The sequence below is a fragment of the Hoplias malabaricus genome, chromosome 13, assembly GCF_029633855.1.
Source record: "Hoplias malabaricus isolate fHopMal1 chromosome 13, fHopMal1.hap1, whole genome shotgun sequence".
Taxonomy (NCBI): Eukaryota; Metazoa; Chordata; class Actinopteri; order Characiformes; family Erythrinidae; genus Hoplias; species Hoplias malabaricus.
Genome location: NC_089812.1, coordinates 785136 through 800601, shown reverse-complemented (window position 1 = coordinate 800601; position 15466 = coordinate 785136). Strand labels below are relative to the sequence as shown.

At 39.9% G+C, this 15466-nt stretch overlaps 1 protein-coding gene across 1 annotated transcript; it reads right to left on the bottom strand.

The window, feature by feature from the left end:
* Positions 1 to 9310: 9310 nt before the first annotated feature.
* On the bottom strand, positions 9311 to 14570 carry si:ch211-76l23.4 (uncharacterized). The gene is made up of 4 exons (XM_066642742.1): positions 14479 to 14570; positions 13304 to 13414; positions 12888 to 13017; positions 9311 to 11036 (listed from the first exon to the last, which is right to left on the bottom strand). The coding sequence occupies exons 2-4, from the start codon at positions 13404 to 13406 to the stop codon at positions 10790 to 10792; spliced, it is 480 nt and encodes a 159-aa protein (XP_066498839.1). The 5' UTR covers positions 13407 to 13414; positions 14479 to 14570; the 3' UTR covers positions 9311 to 10789.
* Between the last annotated feature and the right edge of the window lie 896 nt (positions 14571 to 15466).

Below are 15466 nucleotides of genomic sequence, written 5' to 3'. Positions count from 1 at the left end.
AAACCCACACAGACACAGAGAGAACACACCACACTCCTCACAGACAGTCACCCGGAGGAAACCCACGCAAACACAGGGAGAACACACCACACTCCTCACAAACAGTCACCCGGAGGAAACCCACGCAGACACAGAGAGAACACACCACACTCCTCACAGACAGTCACCCTGAGGAAACCCACACAGACACAGAGAGAACACACCACACTTCTCACAGACAGTGACCTGGAGGAAACCCACGCAGACACAGAGAGAACACACCACACTCCTCACAGTCAGTCACCCGGAGGAAACCAACACAGACACAGAGAGAACATACCACACTCCTCACAGACAGTCACCCGGAGGAAACCCACACAGACACAGAGAGAACATACCAAACTCCTCACAGACAGTCACCCGGAGGAAACCCACGCAGACACAGGGAGAACACACCACACTCCTCACAGACAGTCACCCGGAGGAAACCCACGCAGACACAGAGAGAACACACCAAACTCCTCACAGACAGTCACCAGGAGCAGGACTTGAACCCACAACCTCCAGGACCCTGGAGCTGTGTGACTGCGACACCCACCTGCTGCACCACCGGCGCCACCCATCATTATTTATATATTTTTTTAAATAAAATTACAATGCTTACTTTTATTGCTAAGCAACAGTTACAATAAAGAGACAAAGTGACAGGAGAGATTTAGAACTGAATTACAGTCATGTGTTACACAAAACCAGTGGACGGGAGCTTTGCTTTAGTGATTGTAAAATAACTATGAATCATAATGTAGGAATCCTGACTGCTCTTTTTTATTGTATATGCGCCACATCTTGATGCTTGTTCAAGGCCTGTGGCAAAGTTTGTCTTGATGCCAACTAAAAGCTATGCATTTGCCAGATTTGAGACTTCCACAGGACTTTGACAAGGCCTCAGGGACTTTTATGACCACAGGACTGGAGTTTAAACTACCACCACAGTGGCAAAATCTTCCTCCTTGCCTTGGAAAAGAGGCCTGTCTGAGTCTGATTATCTCCACTTCAGCAGGCTCTCTTCTGCCTTTGATAACAGAACTCCATTTCCACGAGCCTCTGGGCCCGTGGCTCGGGGAGGAACCAATTTTCCCTCGTGTCTTGATCTCAATTGTTTCTATTAAATGTGAATGACAGCGAACCTGCCTCGCCTCAGCGTCGAGTCAAACGGCCGTAATCTTTAGACAACACTTTGTGCCGACATTCTTGAAGTTGAGAGCTGGGGATGGGGGGAGGTGGGAGGGAGGGAGGGAGGGAGTTAGGGAGGGAGGAGGAAACCCACTTAATCTCCTTTCTATCTCCCTTTTATTCGATTAATCCCCGCCACAGCTGTTTGAGACACAGTTTGGTTGTGTAATGTGTGTCCTTCCCCACTGCGAGCTGTAATTGAAAAATGACGGGTCAGGCTCGTTCCTCTGAGCCTCGGAGAGAAGGGCGAGCTCTTGCCTCTAAAATCCGGCTCTCTTTGTTTATTATCTCTGCTTCTAAAACCAAAGATCGTCTGTTTTTTATTCTTAATGCTGCCTATGAATGTTCATTTATGGAAATGGGAGATTTACCTTAGAGTACCTCCGCCTTTATTCTTTTAAACTGTACATTATGCCTTTTATTTATGTCTCAGGAGTTCAGTACTGACATTTCAGTGGGGGTCATGAACTAGAAGCGGTAACTTCTCTCTGCATGACTCTCTCTATACTTTTCAATTAAACAGGCTATAAATATGTGTGTGTATAAGTGTGTGTGTGTGTGTGTTTGTGTGTGTGTGTGTGTGTGTTTGTGTGTGTATATGTGTGTGTGTGTGTGTGTGTGTGTGTGTGTGTGTGTGTGTTTTTGTGTGTGTGTGTGTGTGTGTGTGTGTGTATATATGTGTGTTTGTGTGTGTGTGTGTATGTGTGTGTGTATGTGTGTGTGTATGTGTGTGTATGTGTGTGTGTGTGTTTGTGTGTGTGTGTGTGTGTGTTTGTGTGTGTGTGTGTGTGTTTGTTTGTTTGTGTGTGTGTGTGTGTGTGTGTTTGTGTGTGTGTGTGTGTGTGTGTGTGTGTGTGTGTGTGTGTGTGTGTGTTTATACATGAGCTCTATTTTGTTTCTTCTAATAAAAGCAATGCTCTTTGAAACACTCCTTGTAATTCAGAATAAATGTTATATCAATTAGGCTTAATGTTTATGTGACATCACAAAAGCAGTATATATGGAGTTTGTGCTATGTTTTGAAAGTCATTTCATATTACTTATTTTAAATGGGTCCTTTAAGCCTGGGATGTATCAATAAAAACTATTTTAATCCAATATATTTTTTATAAGACTCAGAGAATGATTTGCAGATTCTCTGGTCTGTTTGTGGAACAAAGGAAAAAGGTCCAGTGTTTGCACACAGCATTAGCTCTGTAAATGGGAAACAAGCTAAGTGGCTCCACCTGAAATGGCTCAGGTTTTATTTCTCTGTGAATTGCTGGCTGAGCTACAGCTGAGAAATGGCATCTGGAAGAATTTGTGTTTTGGACCAAATGCGAGACCTCAGAACTTTGAAAGGCATGAAAAGAGCTGAGGATGTGGCTCTATTCCTGCTGCACATGTGGGTGATACTGACTTATCCAAACACCTCCAGGTGCTGGGACTGAGCCAGAGAGAATGCCTGAGCCTGGGCTGAGATGCTTAGTTTGTTCCCCATTTACAGAGCCAGGGCTGCATACAAACACCAGAGCTTTTTCAATGTGCTTATCAGGGAGCTGGCAAATGGTGAGTTTTAAGAAATGTGTCGGATTAAAATAATGAACGTTGGCTTTAAAAACGAGCAGCCTTCATTCCACACACAGATTGAACATTGGTATGTTTTGAAACTTTACAGAGTTTATAAATTAATGTACATACTTTTAAAGCAACTATAATAAGGTTTTCCATAATATGAGCCCTTTAAAAGCACATTTTATTCATCCACTCTCTACTCCCTCTCTCTCTCTTAATTAAATCATAATACATTCACTTTATCATTGTTTTTCTGAAGTGTTTGGAATAACTAATGTGTGATTGTGTTTTATTTCCATGAGTTGCGCTCTCGTGTTCATGAAGCTCTGTTTTAATGATGCTTCGGCTGATGTTTAATATTGAGACCAACTCCTGAAGTCTGAATATGGAATTAACCTCTGAATAATGGATCGCTCCAAGTGACTCTTAATTGCTTTTTTTCTTAAAATGCACTTACAGATGTTAGTACACGTGCAATTATGTCAAATGCGATCTCCCCGGCCAAATCCATCTGCATTAATCTCATCCCCGGTGCGGGCAAAGCTATGCAGATTATTTAAACCTCGTTAAAGAATGTGTTGGAAATTACACGGGCAGTTAATAATACATGAGCTTCATTTTAAACGCAGGGTGCTGATGATTTGAAGTCGGAGGACGATGCTGAATTATGAACACAAAAACGTTTTTATGCATTCAAATGAAAATAATGCTGCGTCAGTTCAGTCTTTATTCCTTCGACACGTGAGTTAGGCTCAGCTCACGGTTTGTTCTTCTGTGTTTTGTAGCCTGGGCATTGTATTCCAAAAATGTTTGACAAAAACACAGGTCTGTATTTTTTCTGTAGCGTTTATGGCCTCCGATCTATTAGGGGGCGCTGTAGAGCAATTACTAAAAAATCTAAACGAAAATGTGGCCTCACAGCAGTAACTTTACTAGCAGAAATTATAATGCACTCCACTCTATGGAACTGGCTTTTAACTCACTCATTCATTCACTCAATCAAATACACATTCATTACTCATTCATTCATACACTCACTGTCACACACACTCAGTCACTCCCACGTCCACATACTCATACATACACACTCACGAATACACTCGTTAACTCACGCACAAATTCACTTGCTCACTTGTATGCATATTTATTCACTAATTTACTCACTTCACTTTACTCGTACTGACACACACTTCACACACACACTCACTCACTCACGTACACACTCCCTCACTCACTCACTCACTCACGTACACACTCCCTCACTCACTCACTCACTCTCTCACGTACACACTCCCTCACTCACTCACTCACTCACTCACGTACACACTCACTCACTCGCTCATGTACACACTCCCTCACTCACTCACTCACTCACTCACTCACTCACGTACACACTCCCTCACTCACTCACTCACTCACTCACGTACACACTCCCTCACTCACTCCCTCACTCACTCACTCACTCCCTCACTCACTCACTCACGTACACACTCCCTCACTCACTTACGTACACACTCCCTCACTCACTCACGTACACACTCCCTCACTCACTCCCTCACTCACTCACTCACTCCCTCACTCACTCACTCACTCACTCACTCACTCACGTACACACTCCCTCCCTCACTCACTCACTCACTCACACACTCACGTACACACTCACTCACGTACACACTCACTCACTCACTCACATACACACTCACTCACTCACTCACTCACGTACACACTCCCTCACTCACTCACTCACTCAGTCACACACTCACGTACACACTCCCTCACTCACTCACGTACACACTCACTCACTCACTCACTCACATACACACTCCCTCACTCACTCCTTCTCATATATGCACTCATTTACTGATTTACTTTACACAAATACTCCCTCACTCCCTCATGTTTAGGAACTGCTTCAGAATGAGGGCGGTGTTTAGTGTTCAACCTCAATGACTGTGTGTATCTGGTTTATTTATAAATAAAAATGTATTAAAAATAAATGTATTCATTTGTTGATTCTTTGTTCACAAAATAAACAAAGGTCATTTAAACACTGGGTGAAACAGTTTGTGCAGTGATCATTGGGAAATGTGAATCTGAGTCAGTGGCACGGACGGCAAAGGGGCAGCGACGGGAACATAGTCTCAGCTAATGATTAGAAAACTGAACGCCATAAAAATATAAAAACCATAACACATAAAGATCTCCGGACTCGGCCGAGCGGACTCATGTTCATGCGTGTGACATTGGCATTGGCTTTGGCTTTTTTTAGAAGACAGCTCCGACGGTTTTACTGCCGTACCTTAACTTAGCAATGAGTTCCCATAATTCTTCAGATTGTGTCTTGTTGGCAGCTTGTAAGGCGTCCAATATCCTTGGATTAGAGTTCTCCGGGTCCAGGAGCTCGTTAAGTCTTCCGTCGAGATGTGCACTTTATATCGAGTCTCAAGTCAAGACTCAATTAAAGCCTGTCAGTCTTCTGGCGCCGTGTGTGTTTGCCCTGATTTATAAGGGTCACCCCCATAGAGACGGGGTTACGCAAGGATATCTCAGGAAGAAACACACAGTACACCTGTAGTTTCTCATTCTGTGATCTCACATCTAGACACATTTTGCTCATTTTAAAGTTTTTTTTTTTAACACAAATTACACACAGAAACTATGAAAAAGCATTTCTAGTCGCTAAAGCATTAAGTTGTTTCACTGCTTTGTGCTGGGGTGGGGGCTACTTCCCGGATATCTGTTCCTGTTTGTGCTGCTATGTGAATACAGTCGGCTGTCAGTGTTTTCCGGTGAGAATTACTTTTTTTGAAATCAGCCAAAACTGAAGCGGTTTTCCCAGTGTCCTGTGTCACAAAACTACAACCCCCAAAGAAGAGAAGAGACCCAGTCATGACAGTAATGCACTGACCATATCCAGGAAATGGTCTGTCAGTTAATAATTAATCAGTTAAACTAGTTATAATTTGTTTGCAAAATTAATCATTTGGACAAACAAAACATTACAGTTCAAAATTAAAATCTGTTCAAATAAAAGGCCTATACCTCACGGTTAAGAGAAGTTCAAACATGACGAAGGTGAAAGCTCCACTTTGTTATATGTGATGTTTTGCTGTGTGCAGTGATAAACTGTCGCGTATTAAAGTCCTGTTTAGGAGCAGCGTGTCCTGACTTTGGCTGGAATCCTGTACAGTGTTATGAGGGAATGGGAATGTATTTCCCTTGAAAACAAAGACGGGTTGATTCTGTCGGAAACCAGACGTTTCCAGTGATGTTTATTGAGAAGGATGGAGAAGAGCAAAACAAGTTTGGGCAACATTATTCCACACGATTCTGGAGTAAATCTACTGTGTAATATAATAGCTGTCATATTCTGCAGCAAGATAGATCTGAGTGAAAATGGTGTTTCCATCTTTATTCACCGACAGCCAAGGGTTAACCACTCTCTAACTTTATCTGTCAGCTTGTTGTTTCATTAGCTATGTCAATATTCTTCTTGTAATCGTGATTTAAGGACAGTTGGAAAGATATGTAGCCTTTTAATAGTAACTAGCTAACTTCCTTTTAGATTAGCATGTAGGCTAATTATTACAAAAACAAATAGTCGCAGAGAGCAGAGCAGAAAACCATATATTTTTACATATTAATATCTACTTTTATTACAGAGCCAACTTTTTAGTGTTTTGTGTGTAAGATGATGGTGGTGGGGGAATTGTTAGCTTCAGTTTTAAGGTGGTATTACGATTTTTACTGTCAAATGGGAGGCAGGTCTATACTGAAGCATCTGGACTGTGGTTTTGGGTTCATTTCCCCCTTTTTTCCAAGGCTCTTGTATTTTCCATCAATAGTAAGCAACATTTACCACAGAGTAAATTGCCAACACACAAAACTACTTTTAAGAGCTTTTAAGAGCTCACTGTAAATGTGATTATGTGAGTTCTGGGGGAGAACTGGGCTTATAATGTTTAGGTTAAAACCTCTTCTCCAACCAATAAAGCCAGTGAATATTGGGTTTTTCTGCTTTGTCTGATAATTTGGAGGCATGAGGCTGTTAACTGCCTACTTTGTTTCAGTTTTACTCCTCTAGCCTTGGATCACACACAAAAAAATACACCCCTAGTGGCCACTGGCACAGCTGTTTAGTGCCGGCATGACCTGAACTTTCCCGGACACAAGGTTAAAGCAATATCTGTGAAATTAAAATGATTTACTGACGTTTTACAGGTCCAGGACGGGCCCCAATGACAAAGACTCCGTCACTTATGAGTTTTTCATGAGTTAGAGAGAGTTGACACAGAGGCCAAAGGTGTAGACCACTGTGGCTTTATCAGGTGGTGGGTCATTCTCAGCGCTGCAGTGACACTGACGTGGTGGTGGTGTGTGAGTGTGTGTTGTGCTGGTGTAGAGTGGATCAGACACAGCAGTGCTGCTGGAGTTTTTAAACCCTGTGTCCACTCTCTGTCCACTCTGTGAGACACTCCTCCCTCGTTGGTCCACCTTGTAGATGTAGAGTCAGAGACAGTAGCTCATCTGTTGTTGCAGTTTTTGTGTTCGTCGTCCTCAAGTCCGTCATCAGTGGACAGAGGGTGCCACCCACAGGGTATTTTTTGCTTGGTGGACTATTCTCAGTCCAGCAGTGGCACTGAGAGGTTTAAAACTCCAGAAGCACTGCTGCGTCTGATCCACTTGCCCCAGTCAAACACACACTAACTCACCACCACCACCATCAGTGTCACTGCAGCGCTGACAGTGAACACAAACTCTCTGTGGTTATTCCACAGTTTCATGAGTCAAACTTGAAGCCAGAGCGTGAGGCGCATGAGGCAACCACTGCTTTCTTTTCGTTTCCTCCAGACGTGGTAAACGTGCTGCGCGTTAATCCCTTATATTAATCAAAGTGGCCAGTCGCGTAAAATGTGATTAAAAATCGGTCCTTGCAGACTTCTACCTACAATTTTTTTTTCCTTCAAGCACTGAACAATGTTATGCATGAGATGCCTGGGCTACAGCCAGATAATAATTAATCATAACTGATGCTAAACACAAACAACTCCATGGGTCCTGAAGTGCAGAAAAAACAACAGCTGAAATGTTGCAAAAATACAGTTGTAAACTTGGTTTCCTCACATTGCACTGAGGAATTCTTTTATAAAAGTGATCAGTGTTGATACTGTAGTGTGTGCTGTAGAATTGACAGTTCAGTACATGATTTAAACTCATGAGAAAGAGCAGTGCAGTGTTAAAGTCAAGTACAAACGCCATTCATGTTTTTAAACCATTAGAGACCTGAGATTTGACTTGGACGTGAACATCTCTGCTTTAAGCGCAGTCATATTAGATGCGTCTGAAACTTGACTTCAGTTAATGTTATTAATAATAAATCAGTAATCCACAGTTAGAATCAATGTGCTTTCTGTTCTTTTCTTATCTCATAGAAAATGAATGTCCGTCATGTGGCAGATTGATAAATACTTGAGTATGTTTCAACCAGCTGAAACTCTCTGTTTCTTACAGCCATATGTGTAGATTACCCCCTAGTGGTGGCGGACAGGCATTACAACTACATTAACCAAGATGGCGGCAAGTCTAATCGCAAACTGGCTTTTCTCTATCTAGGACTAACTCTCTTTTCAGTGGGAGCAGTTCAAAGTGAAAAAGAAATGGTTCTATGTTCTTGTTGTGTTTGCAGCCTTTGAAAACATAACAATGACGTGTGAGAATGAAGTAACTTGTGATAAACACTGCAAAATACACTTATTTATTTTTCTAAGGGTGTCTAGAAACCCTATAAAATGAGTGAATTCTGCTTCTTAAAGGTGGTTCTAGACATTTCTTTGTGCGCAGACTATGGGAATTATAATGGAACACTGGAGCAGCTGCACATGAGCGTGATATCACCAATTAAGTTCAAAAGTCAGACAGCACTTGTGTACTTCCCAGTGCATTTATTAGACTCGGATTAAGCAGAGGAACGTTTAAGCGTTTTAATGCTTCTAAGGTCAGAGTGTATAAAGTCCAACAGCGCTGGACTGTGGAGCAGTGGAACCGTGTTCTCTGGCGTGATTTAGCTCCATCAAATACTTGAGATGATGTTCATGTGCCTGAAGTGTAGTGTAACACCTCGCCAGAAGATTGGAGGCTGTGAGTGTTGCAAATGAGTCCACAAACTTTTGGCAACTTACCTAATATTCCACAGCTTGAAGAGCTCAATATCTGCAGGTGTTGATTCTGCTTTTGGGACGAAACGGTGCCTGATTTCCTCTGTTTTAGTCACACATTTGTTCATCTCAGGTATGCAAATCTATGCAAATTACACTTTATTTGTAGCTTATGCGAGACTGCAAATTATGAGCCAGAAGACATTAAGCACCACATTACTGCAGCCACTAGACAGATGTAAATGACGTTTCTAATAAATCAGCTCATACACCAGAAACAAGCCTGGGTCACAACGAGCAGAAGTGTTTAGAAATTATGGGATGTGTTAAGGCTGTTTGCTGATTCGTCCGCCACATTAAAATATTCATTCGTTTTTGCTGTTTGCATGTTGTCACTGTCATAACAAAACACTTAGCATTAGTTTTACTGATATATGTAAATGAGGTCCGTTCTGATTGGCTAGAATTAGGGTTAGGGAATTGTAACTTCACCTCAACAAGCTGAGGAGTTATGTATATATGTTGGGTTTTATGACATCACAAACACAATCAGCTCTCAGCAGCCATTTTTGGCATCTGTGGATTCAACCAACTGCAGAACAGAAAGTTCCTGCTTTAGACTCCAGCCGTTTGAAACGCACTGTTCACCCAGAGTCTCTGTTATTGTTTGTTTGTTTTTGTTGGACGTGTGCTCTGTACTTAGGCTTTGTGGCGTCTAAAAGTGTACACACTGTTCTGGACATTGTTCGCTAAACAATAAAATCCAACAAACGTATAGCATCCTCCTGTGGGCTACAGGGAATGTTCAGATACGACACCATTTTATTTTAGGGTCTTGGGCATTTGTGGAAATTAGTTTCTCTGTGATACAGACCCTTTAATGTAACCCTTTTTTGTTTGTTTGTTTTTCAATAACATTATTTTCAAAGGGCCCTCAGGTTTTGATGTGACCGTGACAACACGTACTATTCCATTGTCCTCGTAAATGATGATAACACACATAAAGGAATACATTTCATAAATAACCTATTCAGAGGTGGTGTATACAATGTGTACTAAATAAACCTAAACTATTGATTATACCGCACCATGCATGATTCTAATGCTCTTAAAAATGCGAAAAGTACATGGAAAGTGGCTCTTTTACCTCATCATCATTTTCCATTTCGCCAGTTTCCAAGCAACATGCAGAAATAAAATGCTAAAAAAAGAGAGAAGCTTTACACTGCATCAGAATGATGTCTTGGTTCAGTAAAAGCATCTTAAACCCAGCTGAGCTGACGTTTCTTCTGTCGAGATGAATATTATAAGACTTTATTATCATTTAAAATAATCCGGAAACTTCTTCATATTTAAGGGAATACTACGTAAGGTTTGAGGTTTCTGCTACTGGGGCGGCTCCTAACGTGATCGATAGGCAGGAGTGAGGGTGGGAGTGAGGGTGAGGATTGGGGTGAGGATGGGGGTGAGGGTGGGGGTGGAGGGGTTCCTACCCTTCCAATAAGTTACATAGTGGAGTTTCTGCAGTTCTGAGCACAGAGTAGCAGTGACACAGGCTCGGTTCTGATGAGTTTGAAGCTGTAATCTTAAGGTGTAAATACTGCATAGTGTTCCTTCTGTTTGAAACTATTTTACTTCATAAATTGACATAAAAGGGAATAAAATGCCTAGAAAGAACGTAAATAATCGTATATTATTAACACACACGGACCAGATTTAAGCTTGTTTCACTCGCCGAGACATCATTATTTGCAGAGCACAGAAGGTAAAATGCCATATGTCTGTATGTGGATATATAATAGTGATTTTTGTCTGTGGCTTTGGAGAGAAGTCCAGCTCTGTCTGGGCTTCAGTCAGAAACCTCATGTTCACGAGGCTGCGGGTTTCTTCTTGATGATCTTTCTCCTCACGGGTCCTCCAGGTGTAGCTCCAGCAGCAGCTCCAGTGGCAGCTCCAGTGGCAGCTCCAGCAGCAGCTCCATTGGCTCGCTCTGTCTTCAGCTCATCAATGAATGTCTCAATGGGCCCAAACTTCTCGGTCAGGTCCGACAGGTGTTGCTTCAGAGCGTTGAACTCTTTATAGAGGTCGTCTAATGCCTCGGAGAGAGGCTGAATTCTGGAAATGAACAATGAAGAATATATATATTCTTGTGTTTTTCCCAGCTGTACCCCTTACACACAGTGACCTAGGTTTATCAGAGACAATATACCACTTCTATATCTATATATTGTTTGCTGTTTGTTGTTTGGGGGGTTAACTTTTATCATTTAAAGCCTTTTTTATAATGTACCGCTACTGTTTTTCCTGTGGTTTTCTCTTTGTTTCACCCTCAGCACAAGTTTTATTTTTATGCTGATGGCCAACATTAGTCAGAGGCCTGGAGATCTGACCGCGAGTTTGAGATTTTTCAGCCCAAACCCCAGGGAGACTGGAAGTGTGTGATTGTGTGTGTAAGAGTCTGCAGAGTTTCCAAGCCTCTTTTCTTTTTTGAAACATAATGAGAAGGTCTGCGCTGAACTAAATCCAGGAACGCAATCGTGGCTTTGGTGTTTGCGCCAAACTATAATTTTCTGCACCGCTATATTTTCTGTGCATAATAAACAACGAGTGTTTATACTCCACTCAGCGATGATGAATAGTGAGTCTGAGACATATGAAAAACACATGTTCTGTCTGAATGGAAATCACTAGTAGCAGTTTCTACTGTTCTAGCTAACAGCTGGCATTGGGCATGGGGACCTTAGTCTCATGGGCAGCTGCACCATAACGCACCATTTCATTTTGTGCTTCTATTAATTATACAACCAACCTGTGTCTAAGAGGTGTCTACAAACATTTGGACACATTTGTCACTGACGTTCTACCCTTAAGGACACATATTAAGTTCCTTTTGTTAGGGAACATAACTGTAGCGTAATCTGCATTAATTGTGGATTTTAAAGATGTGTTGATTTCAAAAGCCCCTTTTCGAATAGAATATAAATAAAACTTTATTGTTCTGCCACAGCTCCAGGGCTTACATCTGTTGTTTTGTTTTACACCGTTCTATAATGGAATCGTTTAAAATGAAATATTCCTTCTGAAGAAGAGAATGTAATGTATAAGGTACGTATACACTGTTTGTAACTTTAGTGAAAATAATGTACCTGTACCATACATGTTTTGTTTCTGAGAGTGTACATGAAGCATCTAACAATCTAAAGGTCTTGATGTATAATAGTCCTCCAATGGCAATGATACATGTTAAAATCTTATAATTATATTATAATACATTGTGCTATACTGTACTAAAACATAGTTCCCTAGACCTATAGTACACTCTATTACATTTAACTATACTACACTATCTTATACATTTCTATACTTATACTATGTAAAATGTACTATACTACACTGTACTGTACTATAATGTTCTTACTTAACGATACTGTACTGTACTACACTATACTACACTATACTATACTATATTATACTGTACTGTACTACACTATAATGCACTGCACTATACTATAATGTTCTTACTATACTATTCTGTACTACACTGTACTATGTTATACTGCACTGTACTACACCATACTATAATGCTCTTACTAAACTATACTGTACTACACTATAATATAATGTTTTTACTATACTATACTGTACTACACTATACTATATTATACTGTACTGTACTACACTATACTACAGTGTTCTTACTAAGCTATACTGTACTACACTATAATGTGCTATACTGTACTGTACTACACTAATACTATACTATACTGCACTGTATAACACTCTGATACACTCTAGTGTACGGTACTATACTATACTACACTAGTACTATACCGCACTACACTGTACTACACTCTGATATACCATATTACATTATGCTGTACTATACTATACTGTATTGTACTATACAATACTACACTATATATGTAAATGAATCAATTTTCTCTCCCATCCTTAATGCTGCAATACCTGGAGTAGTCGGGCAGCAGGGCCTGGTGGTCATTCTGCAGAAGACCCTTCATCTGAGTCAGGATGTCAAACCTCCAGTCATCCAGAACCTGGGTCAGGTTAGCCACGCCTCTCATACTCACTTTCTCAGCTGGACAAACAAAGAGTGAACACTTGCCGAGATACATTCATTTACAAAATGTAGAATTTGTTAGTAGACATACCAGAGCATCACAGAGAAATGAAACGTCCATTTTTAAACAGGTACAAATTCTGTAATATGAATCAAAGGAAGATATTTTATTATCCCTTAAGGATTTATTTCATTAAATATATTTCTCTAGTGTTTTTAAACCCCTTTTTAAAAAGTCGATATGTTATTCTGGAATTTGTGACATGTTTGTTCAAGTCCACAATTAGCTAGAAAAGGAACTTACAGCCATCACGATAATTCCATTCTTCTTTGGCAGGACGTTTCTTCTGGCCACACACAGTGACCACGACAAGAGACAGAAGCAGAAAACTGATCCTGAAGTCCATCCTGTAACCTGCAGGAGAATAAACAAGCAGACCAACCCCGTCTCTGAGATGTTTAGACTCCAGTCTCTGCTCTGAATACGTTCCCTACCACACACTCATACCACACTTCAGTGGAAGAAGGTACTGCCCTTCTTATATAACTGCACCAAATGACCATGATATAATCTGGTGTCAAACTTTAGCCAAAAACCATGATGTTGTTGCTGATTGAAATAAAAATAACATGAGTTACACACCTCTAAGTGCACATTCACCATTTATTCATTTCAAATATTTCCCATTAAATGTGGCATGTCCAAATGTTTTGGAACATTGAGTCTCAGGACTGTGCAGCTCAGGACTGCAGCTGGAAACTGGCCATGTGTTTTTTTAGTTTTAAATTCAGTGAATACATCTGTAAAACAAGCAAATCTAACTAAAAACATGGCACATATTGGAGTGAACAACCAAATGCAACCCATATCCTATGAATATCTCATGGGTAACGGCACTTTTCACAAACATCTAATTTTTTGCATTATTCTTTTAACCCTTAAACAGCTGTCTTCAATTTCTACATGTCCACTTTCCACTCTCTTGTTTAAAAGGCTGTTTAAAACTCAACTTTCACTTGAGTCTTTGATTTACTACGTTATTAGGTTCTCAAAAGCCCCACACATTAAGTTTGAAGTTATAAAGACTGTTTCCTAGTTTATGAAGTATTTTGGAATATTCCAATGGCCCTGTGTGGGTCGTCATTGTTCAGATTTGTTTTTAATTGAATTAATGTATTGCTAACTTAATCATTTGTTAACTACATAGTTATTTGTAGTTCTTCATGCTTTGCTTTATCTCAAATTGACTATGGCTCTAAAGAATGGTGCTCAGTGGTGCATTTCTGTAGAAACATGCATACTACAGCTGACCTGCAGCTGAACATAAAACATGCAAAGACCTACAAAACATTTAAACATTTAAATACAATACCAGGCCATTTTGTTTGGAAAGGTTAATAAACTAAATATAACCAAAACTATAGACTATAACAAAAAAGAACATCTAGCAGTAAACTGATGATTAAAATTCCTCAGACCTGTCAGAAAGACAGCAAGCTCCTCAGTGTCCAAGCTCTTGTGGGGAAGCGAGTCTCTGTGCTTTCTCTAGCCTCAGTCGAAATGAAACACATGTTCCAATAAGCCCTGGAAATACAGAACACACACACACACACACACACACTCCCGCCCCGTTTTACCCCTTCATCCAAAGTTTCTTCTGCTACACATCACATTCATAAGCATGTATAAGCAGGCCATTGTGATTTGAATGATTGAATGTTAGATTTTTACCCTGAGGTTGAAAGTGTTCAAGCAGTACCCAGCATCTAGAACTGTGAAGACTTGTTAAAAAGCTATTGAACAAAGGTAAGATGAGTGAATAATGCAAAAAAAAAAAGCGCTTAGTTTATTAAATCAGTCCATATGCCCTGACCATTCCTCATCTTCATTCCAAATGTTTGTGTCTGCTCCATTATACATGCAGTGACATAGGCTCATTCTAACTATATTCTCAGAACTATTCTGACTTTATTCTTGGAACTTAATTCTAAGATTATTTCAACTTTAATCTTGGAATGATTCTATTCTATGAATTCTGAATTTATTGTTTGAATTACATTTTTATTTCATTTGTTTTTGTTTTTATTTTATTATTATTATTATTATTATTATTATTATTATTATTATTAACACAATAGCTGTAAAGTTCCGTCTTACTAAAACTCTGTTGTATAAAGCTCCGGCTTAGTTCTCAATATTTTATTCACATAATTTGTAAATTAAATTTCAAGTTCAGTTTACAGTTTTAGTTACTTTACTTAAAACAACTCATAAATAGTAAAGAACTATAAAAGCCTACATTAAACTACATTAAGCATTTTAATTATTGATTTGAACTTTAATTGTTAAATAGTAAAGTAGCTTCCCAACCAAGGTGATATTTCTAAGTGATATTTTCCATTTGTATTTTTACATAGTTTGTTTGTTTTAATAAATAAAATAAAAATAAGTAATCTTGAAAAGCTG